Below are 26,069 nucleotides of genomic sequence, written 5' to 3'. Positions count from 1 at the left end.
GACTCGGTTGCCAGGGAGCGGCGCGGGCGCCCTGAGGAGACTGCGGCGGCTGCGCGGAGGAGCGAGGCGCTTGCTGGGGTCGGGGCTGCGCGACGGCGCAGGGGCTGCGGGGAGCGCCGCGCAGGCCGTGCAGTTCCCAGCGAGGAAGCGCCGGCGCCATTGCCGCTCTCTCGGTGAGCGCAGCCCCGCTCTCCGGGCCGGGCCTTCGCGGGCCACCGGCGCCATGGGCCAGTGCGGCATCACCTCCTCCAAGACCGTGCTGGTCTTTCTCAACCTCATCTTCTGGGTGAGCGGGGCCGGGCAGAGCGAGGGGCCGGCGGCGGGGCCGGGCGAGGCCGCGGCGGAGGCGCCCGTGGGGGCCGGGCTTGGGCCTGGGCGGGCGCGCGGGGGCCGTGCGCGGGCCCTCAGGCGGCTGAGGCGAGGGGAGGGCCGGGTTTGAGGTTGTTTCGCGAGGTTCCTGCCGGACCAAGCCGGGAGCCCGGGCGCGGAGGACAGCGAGGGGAGGCCCTCAGGGACTCCACGGCCTCCAGCTGGCGCCTCCGCGCTCGGCCCACGCGGGCTGGCTCAGTGCCAGGTGCCCCAGGCTCCCCTCTGGAGTCGCCGGCTGGACGGAGAGCGCTCATTGCAGACTGTAACAGGACGTCGGGCTCGAAATAGGATCTTCCCCAGAGGCTCAGGTTCCGCGCTCTTTGTCGGGACTCCGCAGACGAGTGGCCGTCCCGAGGCGGGCAGATCCGCGGGGACGCCGCGGAGCCGGGGCGGGGGTTCCACTTAACGCCTTTTGTGTGTGGAGAACCGGCTGGCTGTCACTAGCCCAGAAAATGAAGGGTTTCAACTCGAGGAGCCGAATAATCCGTTGACCAAGAACATCGGTCTATTTGTTTTGGGCATGGGGGTGACCAAACTGTGAGATTATAACCCTTGGTTAAATATATGATGGAGATGTGACAAGATTTTGAAAGTGATGTAGTTCACTTTCAATAAAAGGTGGCTTATGAATTTTTAAGGGGTACACCCCCGTTGAAAGGAATGTTTATGTCATCTTAGTTTGGGTCTTTATCTCACCAGGGACTTTTATAGTAACCTAAGTTGTTCCTATCCGTCTCTCCACCCTCCAGCCCATCTGGACTTTGCACCCGGATAAATCTTTTAAAACGTTTCTTCTATCACATCACTTGATCTGAAAATAAGGAAAACAGAAGCTTCAGCAGTAGAATAAGGTTCAACTCCTTGCCCTGGTCTTGCAGCTGAAGTCCTCAGTCTGGTCCCAAATCACCTTGCCTCTCTGAACTTGTCATTTCCTTAAACACTTGAGTGCCCTGGACAGATTGCTCTGTCCACAGTCGCCAGAGCACTCCTTGAACATTCCGGTTAACCATACTCTGTGCCTCTTCCTCCTCCCCATTCAGCTCCTCCCTCCCACGCATACGCACACCTGTTCTGGAAAGAATCCTTTCCTCCTCCCCCGACCCCCCAACAAGGGATAAAACTTCGTATCCTGACAGCTGTCTCATAAAAGGATGGTTATATGTCAAAAAGCACTTGCTACACACTTGTATTGCCAGAGTCCTTCAGGGCGTTTGTGTGTGAAGAGTCCTAACTGGGAGGTAGTAGCTGTTGGCAAACACCCGGGCGACATTGGCATTTCCGTGATTTCTTCTTTTCCAATTAGAGCAGTGTTTCTTATACTTTAATTTGAGTTACAGGCTTTTTTATTTATTTTATTTTATTTTTTCAGTTTCTTGAGTTTATTGTGCAGAATGAAATGCACATATAGAACCAGTTCCATTAGCAAAAGTCGTATCAGTCTTCTCTTTGTAGATGTGGCATGATTTGTGAATCTGACCATTATAAGGGCATCTTTTGCTAATTTGATACGTATCTATATACCTACTGCTACTTATGCATCCATAACATTTTTTATTCCATAAAGAGAAATGTATTCTACAATGATTAAGTCATTAACTCTCATAGCATCTCGTTATAAACCAGGAGTCAGCAATCTCTGGCCCAAGAGCACAAAACGGTTAGCTACCTGTTTTTCTACAACCTGAGAGCCCAGAATAATATTTACATTTCTAAATGACTGGAAAACAAATGAAAAGAATAATACTATTTCTTGGTATGTAGAAATTATATGACGTTCTCCCACCATTCGACCCAGCAATCCCACTACTGGGTGCATACCCAAAGGAATATAAATCATTCTATTACAAAGACACATGCACGCATATATTCACTGCAGCACCATTCACAATAGCAAAAACATGGAACCAACCCAAATGGCCATCAATGGTAAACTGGACAAAGAAAATGTGGCACATATACACCATGGAACACCACGCAGCCACAAAAAAGAATGAGATCATGTCCTTTACAGGGACGTGGATGGAGCAGGAAGCCATCATCCTCAGCAAACTGATGCAGGAACAGAAAACCAAGCACCGTGTGTTCTCACTTATTTTTTATTTATCTTTTTTAAGAGTTACAGGCTTTTTTAAAAGGAAAAATAATTTTCAGGGGTCCCCAAATGAGAAACACGTTGTCAGCTAGTAAGCTACCTAAGAGGTAAAGATGTGGCTTTGTACTCTTTACAGTTCCTTGTGAATTTATGGCCATAACTATTTGATTTTGAAGAATATTAGGTGAATTCTAGGTTATTCAAGCTCAGGGACTGGAATTGTTCATGTAACAAAATATTGGAAATACAGTAACCATTTTCTTTAAATTAGATTTTTATTTACTCTGAAATATCAGTTCTAAGTGACTCCTCTGAATCTTTGGATATTGTGTAAATATATGTACTGTTATTCCAGTGAAGAAAGTTATTTTGAACTTCAGTGGTGCTTTTTATAGCGGGTTATTGCCAAGACTGAAGTGGTAATGTTTAGTAAAAATATGCTTTATCTTGGTTAGTAGGGTAGTAAAGTTTTTGTGCGCTGTGATAAGGAAGTTAAGCAGATATGCTGGGGGCAAATGTGGCACAATGCAATGTAGCTAATGAGGAAACAGCATTAGGTATGTCTCCCAAGAAAGTATTAGTTTGTGGACTAACTGTGGGAATCTGATGATGATGGGTAATGGCAACTAACATTTGAGTTGCTGTACCCCAGGCACTGTGCTAAACACTTTACATGGCGTATCGTCGCAGCTTTCTCATCTAGCAGGGAATATTATGTATATTTTAGAGGAGAACATTAAGGTTGACTGAGCCAAAGTAGCACACCCAAGGTGTGATTCAGCCTGCGTTCAAACCCAGGTTGTCCCATACTCTAGAGACTGTGATGTTAGGACAAATTGTGATTTCAGAAGATTTGTAAAGAGAAGAAACTTGTTAGAATCACTTCTCTAAAGCATGCTGATTTTGACATTGCTAAAATTAGAAACTGTACCAGAATTTACATGACACTTTGTTTGGTTTTGAATTAAGTCATTATGAGGAAGTACATTAAAAAATGTTAAAAGTTTCTTCCTGGGAGTTTGTAATGCATTCTTCAGTTCTAATAAATGTATTCTTATATATTGGCCCCTCCCTCCTTTTAATGCCTTGAGATGATGTATAAGTGGAAGAATAAACATACTCTCCATAGAGCATATCAAATGTTTACCTAGGTTCCCTTGGGCAACTGTAGGCATAAAAACTATGTTGCACTGGCTCTTCACTGTCAGATGGTAATGGCTGATTGTTAACAAGGGTCAAAGTTTAACTGCTTTGGCAAGACCTTTAAACTACACTTTCTTATGTCTTGATATCCTGATTCTGCTGGCAGTTTGTTCATTGAACTGTGACATGGAGATAGATATATACCTGAAATACTCAGGCTGTAAATTATCTGACAGCTAAAATCGATACTGTTGATTTGGTGTAGATAGTTTGGAACAATGCTGTAATAATGTTACTGTGGAAAGGCACAAACCAAAAGCAGAAACAATCATTTCTAAAATCCTGAAATTTGTCTTAATGGAAATAGGGAATTCCTGCTATGGTTAGAATGTTTGTCCTTTCTAAAACTCATGTTGAAACTGAATCCCCAATGTGGCCGTATTGAGAGGTGGGGCCTCTAAGAGGTGATTGGGTCATGAGGGCTCTACCCTCATGAATGGATTAATCCATTCATGGATTAATGGATTAATGGGTTTTCATGGGAATGGGACTGGTGGCTTTATAAGAAGAGGCAGAGAGACGTGAGCCAGCATACTCAGCCCCCTCACCATGTGTGATGTCCTGGGCCGCCTCAGGACTCTGCAGAAGGCCCTGACCAGATACGGCCCCTTGATCTTGAACTTTTCAGCCTCCATGTATGTAAAAAAATTTCTTAAATTACCCAGTTTCAGGTATTCTGTTCTAAGCAACAGAAAACAGACTAAGACAGTTTCTCACCAAATTCTAGAATATTAGGATTTGTAGCTTGAAAGATAATCTTGGACAAGTGAAAGGATGTACAGCTTGGATCAACTTGGATCTCTGTTTTTATGGAATGATGAGGCTTTAAGTATAAGTGTATTCATGCTGGACCCATGAGGATTTATTGAAGAAGGTTAGAAGTGTTTTAGGTAAATGACTAAATTTTAAAGGCTTTTTTTTTTTGAGACAAAGTCTTACTCTGTCACCCAGGCTAGAGTGCAGTGGTGCGATCTTGGCTGTCTGCAGCCTCTGTCTCCCGGGTTCAAGCGATCTTCCTGCCTCAGCCTCCCCAGTAGCTGGGACTACAGGCGTGTGCCACCATGCGCAGCTAATTTTTGTATTTCTTTTAATAGAGGCAGGGTTTCACCATATTGGCCAGGCTGGTCTCGAACTCCTGACCTCTTGATCCGTCTGCCTCAGCCTCTCAAAGTGCTAGGATTACAGGCGTGAGCCACCGCGCCCAGCAAAGGCTATTGTATTAAATAGTCAGTAGCCTATTCTGTAAACTGTACCTTTGTACCAAGGTCAGACAGGATTTTTAGTTTGGTAAGTCATTTAATCTGACCAAAGAGGGCTCGTCTAAAACAAGTTTAAATCAGTGCTTCCTACCATTAAGTTTTTATTCTGGTAAATTAATTGATTATTTAATCAAGTCCTATGTTATACAAATTACCTTTACTTTTTTCTTTTTAAACCCTATTAGAAAAACTAATTGGCTAATACTTGTTTTGCTCATATTTATCTTAGGCATTACAGGGACTGGAACAGAAAGCTTTGTCCATGCTTATAGAATTTATAATCTTAAATATCTATTTAGTTTGTTGTTTTTCATCTGAGAGGTGATAGTATAAAACTGAGACACCTGTAGAGTGGGGGAAGTACCACAAAAAAGTCAAACGCCTTTTAAATAAATGCCTTTAGAAATACCTTTGGAACGTGGCACCTTCACTAACCATCATTCGTTCATATGAAATACTTTACACATATAAATTGTAGTTGAAAGCCATATGTAACCTTTAAAACTTATCCTGCCTTTAAAAATAAAACTTATCGGCCGGGTGTGGTGGCTCATGCCTGTAATCCCAGCACTTTGGGAGGCCAAGGGGGGCAGATCACCCTCCTGACTAACACGGTGAAACCCCGTCTCTACTAAAAATACAAAAAATTAGTCAGATGTGGTGGTGGGCACCTGTAGTCCCAGCTACTCGGGAGGCTGAGGCAGGAGCATGGCGTGAACCCGGGAGGCGGAGCTTGCAGTGAGCGGAGATCGAGCCACTACACTCCAGCCTGGGCGACAGAGCGAGACTCTATCTCAAAATAAATAAATAAATAAAACTTATCACACTTATGTCTACGAATGTATATAATTAAGGAAAATTTGCTTTGTTAAATATAACACTAATATTTGAGCACCTACTTTGTGCTTATATTGTTGATAAATGATGAAAAGACAGTGAAAAATCCCTGTTCTTATAGGACTTACTTTCCAGTGAAGCAAGACACACAAAAATAAACAAGAAAAATGATCAGAGTGATGTGTTATGCAGAGAATTAAAGGGTGATGTGATAAAGTGATTGGGTCATGCTTTATGTTGGCAAAAAAATCTGGAGTATAAGAAGTTGCTGACTTGGGTGATTTGGAAGAGATTGGGAGACTGGGGGGATTCAGAGCTGAAGGAACAGGCTATAGGCTGTAAGGCAAAAATATACTTGCTATGTTCAAATTACTAAGAGGTTTATACCGTCATGCTTTTGTTTAAAAAATTAAACTTTATAATGAGGTATTTCAAGTGTGGTTCTCCCTTGTCACAAATCTTGTACATACTTTGTGTTTTCCAGCACATCCTACACATTCGAGGTGGTAGTATGATACTTTTAAACCGGAACCTGCATCTAATATCCTGGAATTTGTTTCTCTACTTCCTGTATTTCTCCTGTTATGAATGACTGCTCTGACAAAGAATATGTCATGGGACACACCTTCAGCTAACTTTGCTTTTTCATGCTTGTTTTCAATTCACTAGAAGAAAATCTAACTTGTCAGGAAGCAAGTACATAATAGGAAGTGTGTGTCTTAGTTTGTCTTCAACAGTTAAGAAAATGAATGTTTCCACTCTTACTACATTCTTAGTCAAACCTGTCCACTGACCAAGAGCCTTGTGGCCCTGAGTAATCATTTAGAACTTGGAATCAGCAGGGGCGCTCTCTCTAGTTGCAGTTTAAGGAATGGGTTATTAGCTTTCTAGGATATTTATCATGCTTTGAAATAATTTAATGAATTTTATTCCATAAGATCCAATTCAGGTTAGGCTTGTTTGATTTTTTTTCAGAAAATTATTCCATAAAGTTTGTACTTAGACCAAACAGGTGTACTAAGAATCATTCATGAGTAAATGCATGTTGAATATCTACCCTTGACCTTTTTTTGAGAAATAGAGTAAACACAGTCCCTGTAGTCTGACAGCTAATGGGGAGAGAGGGTAGACTTTTCATCGAATTAAATTTCTACATGCACCTTTCCCCCAGAAATCTTACTCATGGCTGGTCTCAAGTAAGTCTTTATTGAAAAATATTAACATATCTTCTTCCTCTTCCTTCTCCTCACCGTCTTCCTTTTAGTAGTTAGGCAGAGTTAATAGGTAAGAAAAATTATCTGCATTTATGTGTTGTTTTTAATCTACTAAAGGGGTTCTAGAATAAATGTTGACATTTTGTAACTTACATTGTTGTTGCTACTGATTAAACACATAACCCAAGCGTGGATGAACTCTACCATTATAAAGCTTAAGCACCTCAGGCTCCTATGATGTTGTAATGGACTCTTTTTACAATTAGAGTAGGGTGGGTAACAGAGGGTCTCAAAGAAAATGCATATTTAAATTTCAGGCTTCTCAGATAACCTCTGGAGCCCTACCATCTGGAAACAGCCAATTTCCATGCTGTTACAATAATTTGGCAATGGCAATTGGTTAATCTCCAGTTTCGTTGCCACCTGAACTTTTGAGTTGTTCAGCCAGTAGATATTGGATTAAATAGAACAACTTTGTTAAGCTGGTTTAATAATGATTATGAAAAACCAAATCGAGAAAAGGTGAAAATAAGGCAGAATTGAGGAGCATGACCTTTGGTATATCATCAGAGTAATAGCAGTAAAAAGGATTAGAATGTTTCTTATTTAAGAATAATGGCAAAAATAATAGTGATGTTGATGGCAAAAGTGGCTTGTCAGAACTTTAAACTCTTAGCCAGGCGTGGTGGCACATGCCTGTAATCCTAGCTACAAGTAAGACTGAGATGCGAGGATCCCCTGAGCGAAGGAGTCTGAGGCCAGCCTGGGCAACATAGTGAGACCCTGTCTTAAAAAAAAAAAAAAAAAAAAAGAATTTTCTCATTAGTATAGTGGTGAGTTAAAAAAACACACACAAAACTTTACACCCCAGTTTAAGTAGGACTTTAAAAAAAACTTGTCTCCTTGAAAAGTAATATTTATGAGAAAAGGAACATAGTGTACATTGAAAGAATTGTGTTAGATAATCAGAAAACACGTACAGGATGAGTCAAAGCCACACAGACCTGAGAAAAGTGGTAAGTGGGAGAGATTGGCAGAGGTGCCTAAAATATTTAGGATGGAAGAGGTGTCTGTTTTTGGTTGGTGAAGGACACATCCAGGAATGAATTCATTGGTGAGAGAACATTAAAGCCTCAATTTCAGACATAATTTAACTATTATTCTAATTATGCAAGTAATATATTTTAAAGAAGATACCAAAAGTATTTTAAAAAGCAAACTGATATCACCCATAGTTCTACCACCCAGAGACAACCAATATTAACATTTTGGTTTGTTTCCAATATGTGATATATGTGTTTTTTCCCCTATCACACCACAAGCATATTATTAAATGATGCTTTAAGAAAATATTTCAGGGCTGAATGCAAACACACCTCTGAATACCAGGGCTTTTTCATTTTCATTTTTGCAGCCACAATTTCGTTACAACATCTCGATGAATTACCTTTTACACAAATCTGTGTTTCTGACTAACTTTCTTAACCATAGATTCCTGAAAGTGGAATAAGTAGGTATAAAGGCATCAATGCTGAAGCAGATGTGTATTGCCAGATTGTTTCCAAAAAGATGATTCTCTATTAGTTTGTGCTCTCGCCCATCTGAGGGCCCTTCTCTCTGCACCCTCACACATCTTTGAATACTCCTTAACTTTATTGCTGATCAGTTTGTTAGGTAGAAAATGATATTATTTAATTTAATTTTATTAAATAATTATAATATTTTAAATAATTACATTTAATTATTTAATTATTTTTATAATAAAATTTTATAATTAAAATTTTATTTAAATATTTAATTTAAAATATATTATATATAATATATATAATTTAAAATTATATAAAATTTTATATATAATATATAATAAAATTTTATAATTAAATAATTATTAATTATTTAATTATTAATATTAAAATATTAAATAATTATAATATTTAATAAATTATAAAATAATATTAAATTTAATATTATTTAATAGCTTCAGAAATTCTTGGTAAGAGTAGCTTTAATTTCTGAAAGAAGATTTGGAGTCTTTGGAATGGCCTTTTTTCCTTGAGAGTTGGCAGATTTTTCCTTGAGAGTTGGTAAATTATATATTCAGGTAGTGGACTTACATAAGAAGTAGTTGTGTTTAGTGATGTAAACTACTCTATCAGATTAAGTCAGAGGTGAAAGAAAGCATGGTTGAATTAGAGAATATACATTATGGCAAGTAGAATGCTAAATGATTTAAGATGATTTTAAGACACTTGTAATGGCATAAGGGTGGAGTTTGGGGAAGCTTTCAGAAATCCCCTGTATGGGATTACGAATGATTCTTCCCAGGAGAGAAAAGAGGTATATGAAAAATAATATGACAGTACAGGAAACTCTGGATTAAATGTTAAAAAGATATGTGCATAAGATTGATTCCTGCCGATTTTTTCCCTCTGCTTTTAAAACCTGCTTTCTTACAAAGTCTAGAGTACAGCATTTTTTGCTCAGCCTTTTACTTCTTGACTTTTTTTTCCTTTCTCTCAACCCTCCAGTCACTTCTACTTTACTAATTGATTCTTTGGCAAAAATCACTCCGAAGGAGCAGTTCACACAGGCAAGCAAGAATTTGTCAGGCACTGTGCTTTTAGGTGAATAAAGTCCAGATGGTGCCTTGTCTTTACATTGTCTTGATTCTTGCCAGTTCTAGATGGGAATCATCATCAATGGCTACTACATACCACTGCAAGAAAACCACTTCTATTCTTTGCTTCAGCTTCGCCCAAAATGTCCTGTGGGATGCTTTCGCCTTTGTATTTCTAAATCTCCATGTAGGTATACTTTTGGCAACAGAGCTACTTTATCTCCCCACTTGCAGCAAATCTGTTCCATTTTTAATATTGCCACATTCCAATGGCAAGTTACACCGTAGTTGATGAAGGAATTTAATAGTTTTACAGATTTAAATTTTTTTTTTTTTGAGACCGAGTTTTGCTCTTGTTGCCCAGGCTGGAGTGCAGTGGCACAATCTCAGCTCACTGCAACCTCTGCCTTCCGGGTTCAAGCAATTCTCCTGCCTCAGCCTTTCTGAGTAGCTGGGATTACAGGCATGTGCCACCACGCCCGGCTAATTTTGTATTTTTAGTAGAGACGGGGTTTCTGCATGTTGGTCAGGCTGGTCTCGAACTCACCACCTCAGATGATCTAACGACCTTGGCCTCGCAAAGTGCTGGGATTACAGGTGTGAGCTACTGCGACTGGCCCAGATTTTAACATTTTATCTACTTGTCTCTTTCATAGAATAGTTGAAAATTACCCCCCAAAAACGTTTCTAAGCTATGGAAAAAGCAATCTCATGTAAGAATGAAATCTCTTTAAGATATTTCACATTTGTGCATATGTAGAGGAAGGGTAAAAGCATAAAATGAAGTATCATCCTTTTGGAACTCATATACTTGCAAAATTTTATAACAAGATGGCTTTATTTTTTAGAGAAACAGCTTAGTGGAAAAGCACTGGCTCTCCTAAAGTTTTAAAATGTTGTGACTTAATTTAGAGTATAGGCTTATTAAAAGATAAAGAAGAATGGTTTTTAAAAAATTATTCTTTCTGTAATTTCAGACCTCAGCCTTTTGCCTAAATTTCCTTTCACTTCTTTGTAAAAAGGATGAATATTTTTAGTATACTGTCCTGGCACAAATCCTCCTTACAGGCTCAGATTTTCTCGGTGGTGACTAAAGCAGTTCAGCTGCTTCCAAGTTCTACATTTCATCTCCTTTTCTGTTGCACCTCCCTCCTCCCAACCCCCCTCCTTTGCAGCTGCTTTATTGGCAAAGCTCAGATCCTTTGATAGATCTCAAGCCTATCATGGCACTTCAAAAGAAGAATTTAAGCTCACCTTTTATATAGCTTTTCTGATAGCCACAATTTCTGCATTAAAAATCTGAGGGACGACAAAGTCCCTATGCATACTAGTTAGGAATTTCTTAGAACCTCTCTTCCATTTACTATACTGTTTCCCATGTTCTTTTGGGTGTTTTTCCTATTGATGGTTGGATATCATTACAACCATTACTTTTGGCTGTTTTTAGGTCTTCAGCCACTACTGGGATACCTCTTCTATATTTTCAAAGTAACCAGTGTCGTTTCATAATTGTTTATTATACAGCTTAAGATATAAGCACCATATACAGATTTCAGTAAAAGCAAAATTTGAAGCTGTTTTCAATTTAGGAAACACATCGTCTATTTATAAGCAATTTGATATTTGATGTGTATAGTTTCATATCAGCAATCCGTGCAGTTTTCTCTTTGGTGTGTGCGACTAGTAAGTTCCTTTCACTATATGTTGCCAAATAGAGCTTTGTTATGTTCTCATCTTCTTGTGTGACTTGGATGTTGACTGGTTGCAACCTGGGAAAAAAAATTGTTGTAGAGTCTATCAGAAAAGAAGAGGCAGCTTTACAAATGGCATCTCCCCACAGCCCTCCATTGCATTTGTTGTGCATCTGGTTGTCTCTGTTGCTGGTTTTTCTGCTTTCTTGTAGTCTCAGTTTCAGATGAGTGCCTCTTTTAGGGGGGAGTGGCAGTGGCAGCAGAGGAAACATTTCCCTTGGCCCATCTCCAAGCAGCAGTAAGTGTGAGTCTTATGGGAACCTCTTTAGGTTGAAAACTCATCAATTTATATCTAAAATGCAAGTAGTTCTTCAGTGAACTATGCTTCAGGTTAATTGTTAAGTACATATGGCCTCCAGTTTTCTCTTATTTTCATTCGAATTTACATAGGCTAAAACTAGTGAAGTTTCAGTAGGTGTACCGAAAGCTCAGAAATGGAATTCATTTTAACTCAAGCCTTTTAAGAAACAAATACTGCCTTTTAGAGTAAAAAAAAAAAAAAGCTACAACATTAAAGGATAGAGAAACGTCTAGTAAAAACAAATGACAAAATTTGATTAATTTACACTTCGGATTGCTTCTAATTTAGCGTGAGGACTGATACTATTTACTGTAGCAAAATGTGTGTGTGTACATGTGTGTGAATATATATCACACAAGTAGTCAATAAAAAGGGGTATTTGGGAAGAGTGTTAAGTAGTTGACATACTTCTGTAATAAATGCACCCAAGTTAAAATTAAGCTATTTCTGGCCAGGCGCGATGGCTCACGCCTGTAATCCCAGCACTTTGGGAGGCCAAGGCGGGCGGATCACGAGGTCAGGACATCGAGACCATCCTGGCTAACACGGTGAAACCCCGTCTCTACTAAAAATACAAAAAATTAGCCGGGCGTAGTGGCGGGCGCCTGTAATCCCAGCAACTCGTGAGGCTGAGGCAGGAGAATGGCGTGAACCTGGGAGACGGAGCCTGCAGTGAGCTGAGATCGCGCCACTGCACTCCAGCCAGGGCGACTGAGCGAGACTCTGTCTCAAAAAAAATTAAATTAAATTAAATTAAATTAAGCTATTTCTCTTCTTCCCCCCCCCCCAACTTTTGTGCTCACCTTCATTCTCTAGTACCATGCCCCAAAAACAAATATGTCAGTGAACTCTGAGAACCTTTGAACAGGCAATTTGCTGTAAGTACAGCGTTTATATTTATGAGATATTTTATGATACATTAATATATTCCAGATGTAATGGCCATCAGAATTCAGCAAGCTGGATTAAGTTGCCAAATAATTGAATAGTGAACTAAAAGCTATAAGCATTGAACTGAAGAGAAACCAGATACAAACCAAATACAAATACAAACCAACGCAAATACAAACCAAAGCTTATGATAGAGTTGGGAGGGTGATTTCAAGGGAAAGGGGTGAGATGAGGTGTACTCAATAAATTTTAACTGATACCTGCTGTCTGCCAAGCACTGTTCTAGATGATACAAGGGTGAAGGACAGATGGGTACAATTTGTGTTCTCGAGGTGTGTTGAGACAGGTGTAGCTATAATTGCAACCGTTTTGATAAATATTCTGTTAGAACCATGCACTGGGAGATGTTCGTGTCCACCAAGGGCAGCTAATCCAGCCTGAAATGGTCAAGAATGGCTTCCAGAAGGAAGAGGTAACATTTAAGCTTCATCTTAATGAGTGACAAGGAGTTCCCAGGCACTTGAAGAGAGCATTCTAGAGAGAACAGCAGAGGCAAAGAAGTGAGAGAATATGTGGTCCATTTGGGTATAACAGTTCTATATTGTTCATAGTTCACAAGGGGTAATGAGATATGGGGCTGAAAAGGAGGAACAGCTTGGTTCATCGGGGACTCACTTGCCTCATCCTGATTTTAAGTAAGGCTATGGCTTGATCTGGTTTGTATTTTTAATAAATATAACCCTGGTAGTATAAAGAATGTATTAAGATGCAGGGAAAGTCAATAAGTAAGATTTAGGGGGATAAGATAAGGCCCAAATTAAGACAGAAGCACTGCAGTGGGGTTGAAGAGGAGTTGAGGTATTCGAATAATGTTTTGGAAGTAAACTTGAAGTTTTGTGATTTATGGGTTATAGAGGTGGAGCAAGGAAAGTTAATCCTCAGATGTTTGACCAGAAAAATTAGATGTCTGTTACCTTTTGCTATGATAGGAACGTAAGGGAAGATTAGATGGCCTGGGCAAGAAGGCAGAAAGGGTTTGAGACAGGTTGAGGATGACATGTCTCTGGAACTCGCAGATGGAAATGTGTAGGTCTGAGATGATAGCTCAGGTAGTGAGCTACAATGACTAATAAAGCCATAGCTGCTGTAGCCCATGGAGAGCCCAGAGAATGACTAAAGAATAAGGCCGAAGACAGAATCCTGGAGATCACTAACATCTCAGAGTCGGTGAAGAGAATGAAAAAGTGAGCACCTGGGGAAGTAGGAAGAAAACCAGCAGTGGGGCCTCTTGGAAGCCAGAGGAAGAGAGTTTTAAAACAATGTTTTTAAAAATTGCCTTCATTATTCTAGTTGTCTTCTCACTTTAAAAAGTTCATGTTACATTTTAAAAAATCAAGTTACTTTCCCAAATTTACATAACTGGAGTCTTTTTCTTCCTCATCTGACAGTGATCCTAATGGCCTAGTGTAAAAAAATATACTGATGATCCCCAAGCTTACTGAATTTCATAAACTTAAATGATCTGGGTTTTCAGGTTCAGAGAAGTTAATGATATCGCCAATATCATTGTGGCAGCTGTTTCTAGTTCGAAGATGATTTATATGTTAAATTTTAAAGGATGATGAAATACTTCTTGTGAAAGTTTCAGAGTACTCTACAAATGATAACTCATTGTTATCCAAATGATAACCAAATGTTTTAACACTTACTCTGACACTGCATTTGCTTGTTTGCATATGAGCCAGTGGCATTGGGCTGTCAGCACAGAGCTGGTACCCAAAGATAGCAAAATTGACAATAGCGGAGAAAGTAAGACTCTGCAGCTGGAGAATGACGCCTGGAGCAGCAGCTGAAATAAGACACACCTATCGCTTGTCTTTGTGTGTTCACTTTCCCTTTAGGTCTTTAATACCTTGTTACTCAGAGTGCGCTCCAAGAAGAAGCTGCGCCAGCATCACCTGGGAACTTGTTAGCAATGCAGACTCTCAGGCTCCTCCTCAGACCTCCTGAATCAATCTGCATGTTATTCAGATCCCCAGGCAATTCCTATTCACTTGAAAGTTTGAGAACCACCATTCTAAAGAATTAATAGAGGGCTTGCAATGTTCCTTAATGACTGAGCCCTCTAGCTTTGCCATTTCACTGTCTGTAGGACAGCAAGATTTTTGGAAGTGGGGTGGGTATCATGCTTACTAGTTGGTGTATTTTCTTTTCCTTGAGGTGGGGTAGATAGAGATTAGAAGTGCAGATTCTAGAGTCAGATTGCCTGAGTTCAAATCCAAGCTCTGTCATTTCTACGAAATTTCCCCACTTATTGAGGGCAACTGCAGTGAGCAAATAAGACACACCTATCGCTTGTCTTTGTGTGTTCACTTTCCCTTTAGGTCTTTAATACCTTGTTACTCAGAGTGCGCTCCAAGAAGAAGCTGTGCCAGCATCACCTGGGAACTTGTTAGCAATGCAGACTCTCAGGCTCCTCTTCAGACCTCCTGAATCAATCTGCATGTTATTCAGATCCTCAGGCAATTCCTATTCACTTGAAAGTTTGAGAACCACCATTCTAAAGAATTAATAGAGGGCTTGCAATGGTCCCCCTACCACCATACTGATCCGTATTGGATGTGGAATTGAGCTACAGTAAGCCTTTAGGGATGTGTAGGTGTGTGTCATCATCATTGTTATTTTTTGGTTGTGGTTTCTTGGTTCTAGCTGAACCATCAATTCTTGAAAAGTAGGTGAAGTGTGGATAACTTTTTAACTTTATCTAGTATAGAAATGCTCTTAATAAGGAATCATAGAAGACTTTTCAGCTTTACTGAAAAAAGTCTATAACAGTTATGGTAACTCTCATTAAATTATACCATATCAAGCAATAATAGGAAATTTTTACCAGCAGTGCTTAGAGACCAGTACTGACTTTGTTTTCTACAGGGGGCAGCTGGCATTTTATGCTATGTGGGAGCCTATGTCTTCATCACTTACGACGACTATGACCACTTCTTTGAAGATGTGTACACGCTCATCCCTGCTGTAGTGATCATAGCTGTAGGAGCCCTGCTTTTCATCATTGGGCTAATTGGCTGCTGTGCCACAATCCGGGAAAGTCGCTGTGGACTTGCCACGGTAAGATGTGTTGTGAGAACACGCAGGAGTATTTAGTCTACGCTGCTCTCTTCTTGAACATGAGACTCCTTGGCTCTTATAGTTGGAACGGAGTTAGCATTTAAACTTCTAGCAATTATCTCTGATAACTTTTTTTAAATCAAGAGTGTATTTTAAGTTATTTTTTCATTTGTATATAATTTTAAACAATGTTTTCTTACAGTTTGTCATCATCCTGCTCTTGGTTTTTGTCACAGAAGTTGTTGTAGTGGTTTTGGGATATGTTTACAGAGCAAAGGTATGTTGTCTACTGTAATTCACATAATGCCTTAAAAGGTGGTTTAAGTGTTTCAAGTAAAATAGAACACATTCATTTTATCAGAGTAAACGTTTTCTTTTGCCTTACTTGTTTAATCTGTATTTCAAATATCTAAAGTTAATTGGCAAATATTTACATGTCAAGACTCCTCACCTCATTTAATATAGCAGAGTATTATATATGTATTGTTCTTGATTATAGGTGTTTATAGCTGCAAATGAATAATTAGCTGAGAAGTTTGTTCAGATTTCCTCAGCACACAGATTGCCTATATGAGGGGAGGCATAATTTTCTGATAATCTGCTTTAGAAGAACCAAACTCAGGATTGTGTTTTCCATTGGCTCTTTAAAAAATGCTTTGGTCCTGAACATAGAAAAAGGTGTTGTGAGTTGTGATCCCACCTTCCACCCCTGTCCTGAGGAACAAGGGGTCCTGCCAACTTAGAACACCAAGGCAGCTGGTGCCAGCACTCCTTTCTTGCCCTTCATTCTTTTTAATCATTTCACCATTCCTTCCTTTCTATTTTGCCTGATTTTGCTGTCTACCTCTAGTACTACTTAAGGCTAAACAGGCTGCTTTAAATTAATTAATATGGGTATAATTTTAGAGGCATGGTAAAGACATAATAGACTCATTCTCATTATAACTTAATGGTTTTGAGTCAAGGGCATAATATGCCAAGTTAATTTTGAGATCATTGATATGTAAGGTACTGTAAAGCTGTGCTAAAAAAAAAATGCAATGGATTATGTCCCTACCTATGATCTGGTTATCAATTTTATGGACTTATTATATTACTGTTGTAATTACCAGATAAGTCCAGTCCTCCGAGGGGTAAGGAGGATCTGGTACAAGCAAACTTTACTTGCTTGCCATTTTATGTAATTGGCAGCAATAAGCTGTGAAGCTTGTTTCCTGTCTCCTTTTTGCAATACATTAAACAGTAACTTTTTCATAAAGTGCCACTTGTAAGGACTGATTTTTTTAAACCTGCTGATTACTTTTGCACATTTAGCCAACTCTAAACATTGAATAAATAAAATGGAAATAATGTTGGCATTTGTCCTAAAAGTATCTTACAGGAGCTTCGGAGTTACTTTACCTCACCTCCTTTAGGAAAGGAAAATGAGTAGTCTTCTGAGAAACTTATTTGTAAAAGGAAGATGTCCATTTATAATTTAGGACATCTATCCCAAGCCTCAACTTTTCTCCCTTTTGAATACGTTGTTAGCCTGCCATTTTGCACACAATCTTCTCTTTGAATGCTTAAATCTATGTGGTATATGTCTGAATTTTTACCTGTCACTTTTCTCCCTCCTGCCTTCATCTATATCTATATGAAGATGAAGGCAGGAAGGGAGAAAACTTTACAAGAAATTCATAAAGATCTGGCAACTTGCAAACATTTCATTTAAGTATTTTAGTAGGAGCCTTGACTAATGTTACTTTTACTAGTATTTTTGAGGGACTGAATTCTTTGTTCTGATTCAGGTGGAAAATGAGGTTGACCGCAGCATTCAGAAAGTGTATAAGACCTACAATGGAACCAACCCTGATGCTGCTAGCCGGGCTATTGATTATGTACAGAGACAGGTGAGCTTTCTTGAGGCAGATTTGTTTTTGAGGACCAATCACTATTGGGTCAACATTAAACTAACTGCTATTTCTGTGTAAATTAGCCATGTCCCTTCACATCCATGGCTATCCTGATGTGACCAATATTTTTCCCCAACCTTCACCCTTGAAAAGTTTATTTCATCACCTAGCCAGATGAGAAACATCTTGAACTTTTTTTTATCATCTGAATTCCCCTTCCCTGACCCCAGTCTGTACTCTCCCAAAGTACTTAGCCAAAGGGTTGATGATGCAAGAGAGAGGGATGTGTCACAGGAAAGGTGGGAGTCCAGATTGACTCCAGGGGAGGTGGGAGGTCTATATATACCTTTAGAAAACAAGATCAGAAAAAACAACAGACAAACTGTCAAAAAAAAGTTGTTATGGACAGTTTGATACACACGAAGGTAGAAAGAATAGTATAATAGATGTTTGCACCCCGACCTTGCCTCAATAATATCAACTTTTCGTCAGTCTTATTGCCCCTACTTACTCTTTGCTTCATTATCTTAAAGCCAATCTCAAAATTTTTAAGACAAAATATTTTAAATACTTTGTCATTGGAAGTAATATTTAACTTGGAACTAGATATTTAACATGTAAGACATGAAGATTTTCCTTAGTTAGAAACTACCCCTTATAGGCAATGTACTTTTCTTTTTTTTGAGATGGCGAAATTTCACTCTTGTTGCCCAGGCTGGACTGCAATGGCGCGATCTTGGCTCACTGCAGCCTCCACCTCCCGGGTTCAAGTGATTCTCCTGCCTCAGCCTCCTCAGTAGCGGGGATTACAGGCATGTGCCACCACGCCCAGCTAGTTTTGTATTTTTAGTAGAGACAGGGTTTCACCGTGTTGGTCAGGCTGGTCTTGAACTCCTGACCTCAGGTGACCCGCCCATCTCGGCCTCCCAAAGTGCTGGGATTACAGGCGTGAGCCACTGCACCCGGCCTGGCAATGTACTTTTCATATGGAGGTTCTGGAGCCACTAGCCGTGTCTGGCTGTTTACATTAAAATTTAAAGTGCAGTTTTCTAGTCACACTAGCCACAATTTAAGTGCTCAGTAGGGCTTCATGTGGCTAGTGGCTACTATATTGGATCATGCAGACTTTCCATTATTATAGAAAGTTATATCGGACATCACTGGTCTAGAGTAGCTTATTTTAAAGCTCTGTAGTACATGGAATTTCAGGTATTTGGGTTTTGTGAGAAATAATACCTATTCTCTTCTCCTTTAGCTGCATTGTTGTGGAATTCACAACTACTCAGACTGGGAAAATACAGATTGGTTCAAAGAAACCAAAAACCAGAGTGTCCCTCTTAGCTGCTGCAGAGAGACTGCCAGCAATTGTAATGGCAGCCTGGCCCACCCTTCCGACCTCTATGCTGAGGTGAGTCTCTTGGCCACTTGAGTCTAGCCTGATTAACCTGTTTTTCACCATGTCTTATCACCATCTGGGACTTCTTTTCTGCCACCTTGCTTGTCTTTAATGTCATATTGTTTTACTGTAAATTATTATAAAATGCATTGTCTTTGTTTTAATTACATGTCTGTAAATTATACCAATCATGGAATCTTTTTCCCGTCTTTCAGTTTCTGTCATTTTCCTTTCAGTCAGTGGGTAGTGGCCTGTGAATCTGCAGCTTTAAATTTAAAGAACACTTCTAACGAGGATGACTGTGTTTGTTACAGGGCTGTGAGGCTCTAGTTGTGAAGAAGCTACAAGAAATCATGATGCATGTGATCTGGGCCGCACTGGCATTTGCAGCTATTCAGGTAAGCACAGCTTGCCAAGGAGTTCTATCAGAGTGAGTTGGTTCTCTGTTGTCAGCCCTGAATGGTTTTAATCCCCATCACAGTGAATCTTTGTGTATGTAGGTAATGTGGAAGTGACTGAGGTACTGGCCTCCAGTTTCCCATGTCTTCCATTTCTTGTCTATACACCTAGACCTGGAATGGTCTAAAGAAACCAGAAATCTGGATGGGGAGGGACCATGTGTTGAGGGAACTCCTCGTCTTACTGTCTTTCTTGATTAGTGAGTGACCTGTTCAAAACATAAACAAACTGTTGTCTTAGTGTATTCTTGGAAGATATTTTAATAGAATGTCACAAAATTTTTAAAAATTATACTTCTTTCTTTCAGTTTGGGAATACAAAGCTTTATTCAGTTTTTTTGTATGCTAGTTCTCCCTCTAGTTCTTGTTTTTCTGTCCTCACAGGTTTTATATAGTCATATACCTAAATCAAGAACTGGTACTACAGCACTGGTCTCTTGCACTAAACACAACAACTTTTAAAAATAGAGACAAGGTCTCACTCTGTCACCCAGGCTTAAGTGCAGTGACATGATAATAGCTCACTGTAACTTTGAACTCCTGGGCTCAAGCGATCCTCCTGCTTCAGCCTCTCCAGTAGCTGGGACTACAAGCACGGGCCACCACACCCCGGACTAATTTTTAATTTTTTTTTTTTTCCCAGAAATGGGGTCTCATTATGTTGCCCAGGCTGGTCTCAAACTCCTGGCCTCAAGCAGTCCTCCTGTCTTGGCCTCCTAAAGTGCTGGGATTTACAGGCATGAGCCACTGCACCCAGCTTATGCTTTCTTTTCTTTTCGCTTTTTTTTTTTTTGAGACAGAGTTTTGCTTTTGTTGCCCAGGCTAGAGTGCAATGGTGTGATCTCAGCTCACTGCAACCTCTGCCTCCCGGGTTCCAGCGATTCTTCTGCCTCAGCTTCCCAGGTAGCTGGGATTACAGGTTCCTGCTACCACGCCCAGCTAATTTTTGTATTTTTAGTAGAGACAGGTTTTTACCATGTTGGCCAGGTTGGTCTTGAACTCCTGACCTCAGGTGATCCACCTGCCTCGGCCTCCCAAACTGCTGGGATTATAGGCGTGAGCCACCGCGCCCAGCCTCAGCTTATGCTTCTTAAGCCTGAAACCTATTTCAAGAGCTAAAAGAGCCAGGTGTGATGGGTTACACCCATCACAGCACTTTGGTAATCCCAGCACTTTGGAGACTGAGGCAGTAGGATCCCATGAGGTTAGGAGTTTGAGACCAGCCTGGGCAATAAGACTCCATTTCTACCAAAAAAAATTTTTTTTAAAAAAAGAAAAATGTAGATAACTTTTATTTGTTAAATAAAACCAATGTAATTGCTAGTTTAAATGTAAGTTGCTTGGATTGCTTGCTCTTTGTATATTTGAACAGAAGCTAGTGTATTTAATGGGGAAGGCCTTTTAAAATGGCAAAAGGACGATTGTTTACTATGCTGATATTCAGACAGCCCTGAAATGATTCATTAAAAACCCTACCTCTATATTTGCCATGGTCTTTGCCCTTCTAAGCATTTACTTTGTAGCTCTGCATAGCAGTAATCTAATGATCAGCAGGGATTTATTTCATATTTTGATTATTTATGCAAACACATTCATTTAGCTAAAAATAATGAAATATGAGGAAGGTCTCTTTTCCCAAATAGAATTCTGAAGTGTGCATTCTTAATGATTTTATGTTCAGTAATAAAGCCGCGTGTACTAGCATGCACCAAGAAAGCTTTGGAACTGTATGGTACTTGTGGTCATGAAATATGCAACATGTATATAGAAGACTGATGAAAATAATCACTTTAGCTATGTCCCTCATCTAGTTAAGCGGCTTAGCCTGCCAGATATTTCTTTATTAAATATTTTTCAATAGGGGCTAATAAATATTTTAACTAGTCTCTTAATTTAAATATGACTGCTATATGTGTTTTATACTTAAGTCACCCTGACTTAAGTAAAAGCTGATAAAGCTTGATTTTTTCAGTTCAGCAAGGCTGCTTAAGTTTAGGGATTCAGAGCTTTCACAGACTCAAAACCTAGTGGTTTTGAAAATTTTAAAAACTTGGGTTTTAAGGGGAGAAAATTTATCTGAATTAATAATTTTCCCTAATTGTTTTTAAGAGTATCTGTAAACATTCTAAGCTTCTGGTATTCAAAATCTGATAGATTGGTGCCCTGAGTGTGGAAAACCTGAACAAAGGCAGAAATAACTGAAAGATCAGTGAGCTTTTGTGCTTATACACTGATCCTAATATAGATATTTAGAGCTGGAGAGGATGGTTAGAGATTCTCCAGTCTTGGCCCTCTTTGTTTAGCCACAAAATTTAGGGTGAGCAAGGATAGTATGGCATGACCATCACACAGAGAATGTCAACTCTAGAGACCCCTGCCTCTGTTTGTACTCTGCCTCCAATTACAAGTGTAAGATTTGCAGAAGATTAAATTCCTAAATTTTGTCAGGAAACCTGACAGTTAATTGACACTTTAGCTGGATAAAATACAGACGTAAGATGGCAGAGTTGAGTAGTTAACAATATTGATTGATTTTTGTCTTGGTTTGGAAAGCCTAAAATATTTATGATATGGCCCTTTAAGAAAATGTTTGGTGACTCTTGCTCTAGTCCATTAAATAATCTGGATTTGGGTAGGACCAAAGTGACCAAGAAAGAAAAACCTGAAAAATACCAGTTAATTATAATAACAGGACTTTTGAATATAAAAGAATGAGGTTTTAAAAATTTTGATGTACCCCTTATTAATTAGCAGGATATTTCACTTCTTTGAGAGTAGCCACTCACTTAACTCATGATCAATTATGAATTTTATATTTAAAGAGTCTGGTCGTAATAATTGACAAAAATCTAGGTTTTGATTTATCAAGCTCTTGAGTATCTGCTGTGAGTAAGGCTGTCTCTCTACAAAGGCAATACGGGGGAAATGTTCTAAGTCTTTACTTTGGGGTCTCATGAAGTTGGCATGTCCTCAAGATAGAACGATCAAGAGCAGATTTCATAAAGAACTGTTTCCCAAGGCCGTGTTGCTTTTTTTCTGGTCTCTATGCCGCATGTGAAGCCGGTGGAGACTGCCCTTTCCTCCTCCTCCTCAATTACCAGTTATTCATTAAAATGAGAAACTTCCTCCTTCCCCTCACACCCTGGCCAACACTGCAAAATGTTATATAAATGAACTCATATAGTTTGCAACCTTTTGTACCTTCTTAAAAACAAATTAGTGTATTTTGGATATAGATCTGCCTTTTAATTTCATGTCTGCGTAGTATTCCATTCTTTAGGCATACTTTAATCAATATTAATGGGCTGTTTATAGCAAAAATTTATAACTATGAAATTACAGTATCAGAGTGTATGAATGAATTTTGATAGGTGTTTCCAATTTTTTCTCAGAAAAGAGTGTTTCTAATGTGCAAAAGTTCTTACTTTTGTATAAGAATGCCTATTTCCCCATACCACCAGCAACATGGTATATCATAGAACATTTTACTTTGCCAGTCAGTTTTTTTAATCACCACTAGTCATTTTTCGCAATTTTTGCAGTTGCTGGGTGTTATATTTGGGCTAAGTGAAGTTTAATTCTCATGCCTTGAGTATTGCAAGAGAGTATTTCATTGCAAGAAATAATGTTGGAGATAAAATATTTGTGTAATGTTTCCAAGTCTGTTGTTGGAGTATTTCAAAAATCAATGGAATTTCAGTATAGCAGGCCTTTGGAAATGAGCCTGTAATACTTAATGGTGAGGATAAGAAATTATTGTGTAGAGCTTAATGTTCTTAAGCAGACTGATTCCCAAGCATGAGTAGAATTTTATCAAGTTTATTTAATTGTTTTAAAATCAATACAAGTTGATTTCATTGAAATAAACAAATTGGGATTCAGACCTCATTTTGAGAATGCTGACTTCTCTAATAGAAGTTAACCAATTGAAAGAAATGTGGGGAGTTGGGGGTGGGAAGAGAGATTTTTTTTCCCTTAGCAAATCAGTCATTTCTGAGCTTAGCATTTTTATTGCTCAATTTAACATTGCCTGAGAACATAATTGCATTTGAGTTTATAGCTGTTCTAACAATGTTTTGATGTACAGAGAACAGAAATGTATTTCTCTAGGAATTAGGTACTTCATCGGTCTAGATTGACTTAAATTGTTTGGTAAACTTTAAATAATATTCACCTCTTAAGTGTGTTTAAGGTGCTTTGCACTAGTAAGCACTCAGCAAATGGTGAAATAGTGAAACTGGTGGATTTGAGCAGGAAATATATATCCCGAATGAGCAGAATATAGGTTAATGTGAGGGTAGAAATTGGAGTGGGTGACTTTATACTATGGAGAATTCAGATTGAGGACATCCTTATGTGTATGTGTGTCTTAGTAGTGGTTAATCTTCCACTTCAAACTTTGAGAGTCTGTTTATGGATTGGGTACATTTTGCGGAAATTTGATTGACCCCCATATGTACAGAGGACCCTGTCTTTTAAAATCAAATAACTGAGGCTTTTCCTCATCAATGAGAAGTTAGAACAGCAAATTATCTCACAAAAAAATTATATTTTGGGAGAAGGTAGGTCAAAAATTCTGGAATCATTTTCTCTTTAATCCAGCTTAATCCTTTTGCTTATCCAAAATAACATGGCATGACTTTATTACTATTCCAATATGCTACCACAGAAGGATTAGGACTTATTAAAATAAAATGATGAAGGAAGAGTGACCTTTCAAAAGTAATATGTATATAATACCACAGAACCGTGGATTTCAAAAATAGTGAATGTGAAGGAAACAAAAACCTTCCAACTACATTTTTTTTGGCATCAGAATTTGTTTTCCACCATAGGGCTATTCACATACTGAATTTTGTTTTCCAAAAACCAAAAGGCCTGAAAAGACCACCATTAAACACACACATTCTTGCTCATTCTATTCCCCAGACCTTTGCTGTCCAGAATGGTAGCCACTAGCCACATGTGTCTACATTTAAATTAATTTAAATAAAATTAAAAGTGCAACTCAGTTGCAGTAACTATATTTCAGGTGCTCAGTAGCCACATGAGGCCACATGACAGTGCTTATGTGGTATGTCTCCATCGCTGCAGAAAGTTGTTTTGGACAGCACTCGCTAGACTAGTAGTGGGGATGCCAAATAAGAGAGACTTGATTCCCTGCTGGCTTTACGAAGAGTTCCTGGGAGGGAAGCTGAAGCTTAGGACTTAGTTCCTTAAAAAATAATGTACTCATAAGAAATTCCTTCTATCAGTGTTGTTACTGCCTTTTTGATGATTTGAAGTCATTGAACTTTGAAACAGCTCTTTTACCAACAAAGAAATACACACCTGCCGTGAGAGGGTTTTCAGCCTTTTTTCCCCATTGTTGTTTTCTTTCAACAGCTGCTGGGCATGCTGTGTGCCTGCATCGTGTTGTGCAGAAGGAGTAGAGATCCTGCTTACGAGCTCCTCATCACTGGCGGAACCTATGCATAGTTGACAACTCAAGCCTGAGCTTTTTGGTCTTGTTCTGATTTGGAAGGTGAATTGAGCAGGTCTGCTGCTGTTGGCCTCCGGAGTTCGTTTAGTTAAAGCACATGTACACTGGTGTTGGACAGAGCAGCTTGGCTTTTCACGTGCCCACCTACTTACCTACCTACCTGCGAGTTTCTTTTTCCTTGTTCTAGCTGACTCTTCATGCCCCTAAGATTTTAAGTACGATGGTGAACGCTCTAATTTCAGAACCAATTGCGAGTCATGTAGTGTGGTAGAATTAAAGGAGGACACGAGCCTGCTTCTCTTACCTCCAAGTGGTAACAGGACTGATGCCGAAATGTCACCAGGTCCTTTCAGTCTTCACAGTGGAGAACTCTTGGCCAAAGGTTTTTGGGGGGAGGAGGAGGAAACCAGCTATCTGGTTAAGGTTAACACCAGATGGTGCCCCTCATCAGTGTCCTTTTAAAAAATATTTACTGTAGTCCAATAAGATAGCAGCTGTACAAAATGACTAAAATAGATTTTAGGATCATACGGTGTATATCTTGGTTCATCTTCAAAATCAGAGACTGAGCTTTGAAACTAGTGGTTTTTAATCAAAGTTGGCTTTATAGGAGGAGTATAATGTATGCACTACTGTTTTAAAAGAATTAGTGTGAGTGTGTTTTTGTATGAATGAGCCCATTCATGGTAAGTCTTAAGCTTGTTGGAAATAATGTACCTATGTAGACTAGCAAAATAGTATGTAGATGTGATCTCAGTTGTAAATAGAAAAATCTAATTCAATAAACTCTGTATCGGCCCCCAACATGTCATTTTTCATTATTTTGGGGATATTTCAGTTCCAGAGCAGCAGTGTCATGTTTTCTTTGTTGGCGCTGTCTATAGTTCATCATGGTTTGCGTGTGTTTTCATTATAGCTGTTGCCAGATTCTAAAGGCCTTGATATTCAAAAAACCACAGATGCTTTCAGTCCAGTATATCCTGGAAATATAGAGCTCTATTTTGTGCAAGGCACTGGGGATACAGTGGCGATACTGTCCTTGTCTTCAAGGAGTTCGGAGTCCTAGTATAGGAGACATACATAGGAGAAGATAATTTTCACACTGTGCAGTGGTTGTAATAATAGAATGGGAGTCTAAAGGGGAGTTCCAGAGAGGTCAGGGGTGACTTCTTGGAGGAGAT

At 39.3% G+C, this 26,069-nt stretch overlaps 1 protein-coding gene across 2 annotated transcripts; it reads left to right on the top strand.

The window, feature by feature from the left end:
• Positions 1-25,692, top strand: TSPAN3 (tetraspanin 3). Of its 2 annotated transcripts, none has more exons than XM_054451885.2 (7): positions 1-286; positions 15,466-15,657; positions 15,860-15,934; positions 17,448-17,549; positions 18,808-18,960; positions 19,263-19,346; positions 24,792-25,692. In XM_054451885.2, exons 1-7 carry the CDS (start codon positions 224-226, stop codon positions 24,882-24,884), a joined length of 762 nt encoding a protein of 253 aa, XP_054307860.1. In that variant the 5' UTR covers positions 1-223; the 3' UTR covers positions 24,885-25,692. The 2 variants fall into 2 exon arrangements, with proteins under 2 accessions (XP_054307860.1, XP_054307861.1); XM_054451886.1 differs by lacking the exon at positions 1-286 and having other exon boundaries at positions 15,488-15,551; positions 15,584-15,657.
• Positions 25,693-26,069: the final 377 nt, after the last annotated feature.

This window comes from Pongo pygmaeus, chromosome 16 (assembly GCF_028885625.2).
Source record: "Pongo pygmaeus isolate AG05252 chromosome 16, NHGRI_mPonPyg2-v2.0_pri, whole genome shotgun sequence".
Classification (NCBI taxonomy): domain Eukaryota; kingdom Metazoa; phylum Chordata; class Mammalia; order Primates; family Hominidae; genus Pongo; species Pongo pygmaeus.
This window is presented reverse-complemented; position numbering and strand designations above follow the sequence as displayed.

Coding starts and splice junctions, on each gene's coding strand:
- TSPAN3 (XM_054451885.2), top strand. CDS start 224: ATGGGCCAGTGCGGCATCACCTCCTCCAAGACCGTGCTGGTCTTTCTC. Junction 287..15,465: donor TTCTCAACCTCATCTTCTGG/GTGAGCGGGGCC, acceptor TGTTTTCTACAG/GGGGCAGCTGGCATTTTATG. Junction 15,935..17,447: donor GATATGTTTACAGAGCAAAG/GTATGTTGTCTA, acceptor GTTCTGATTCAG/GTGGAAAATGAGGTTGACCG.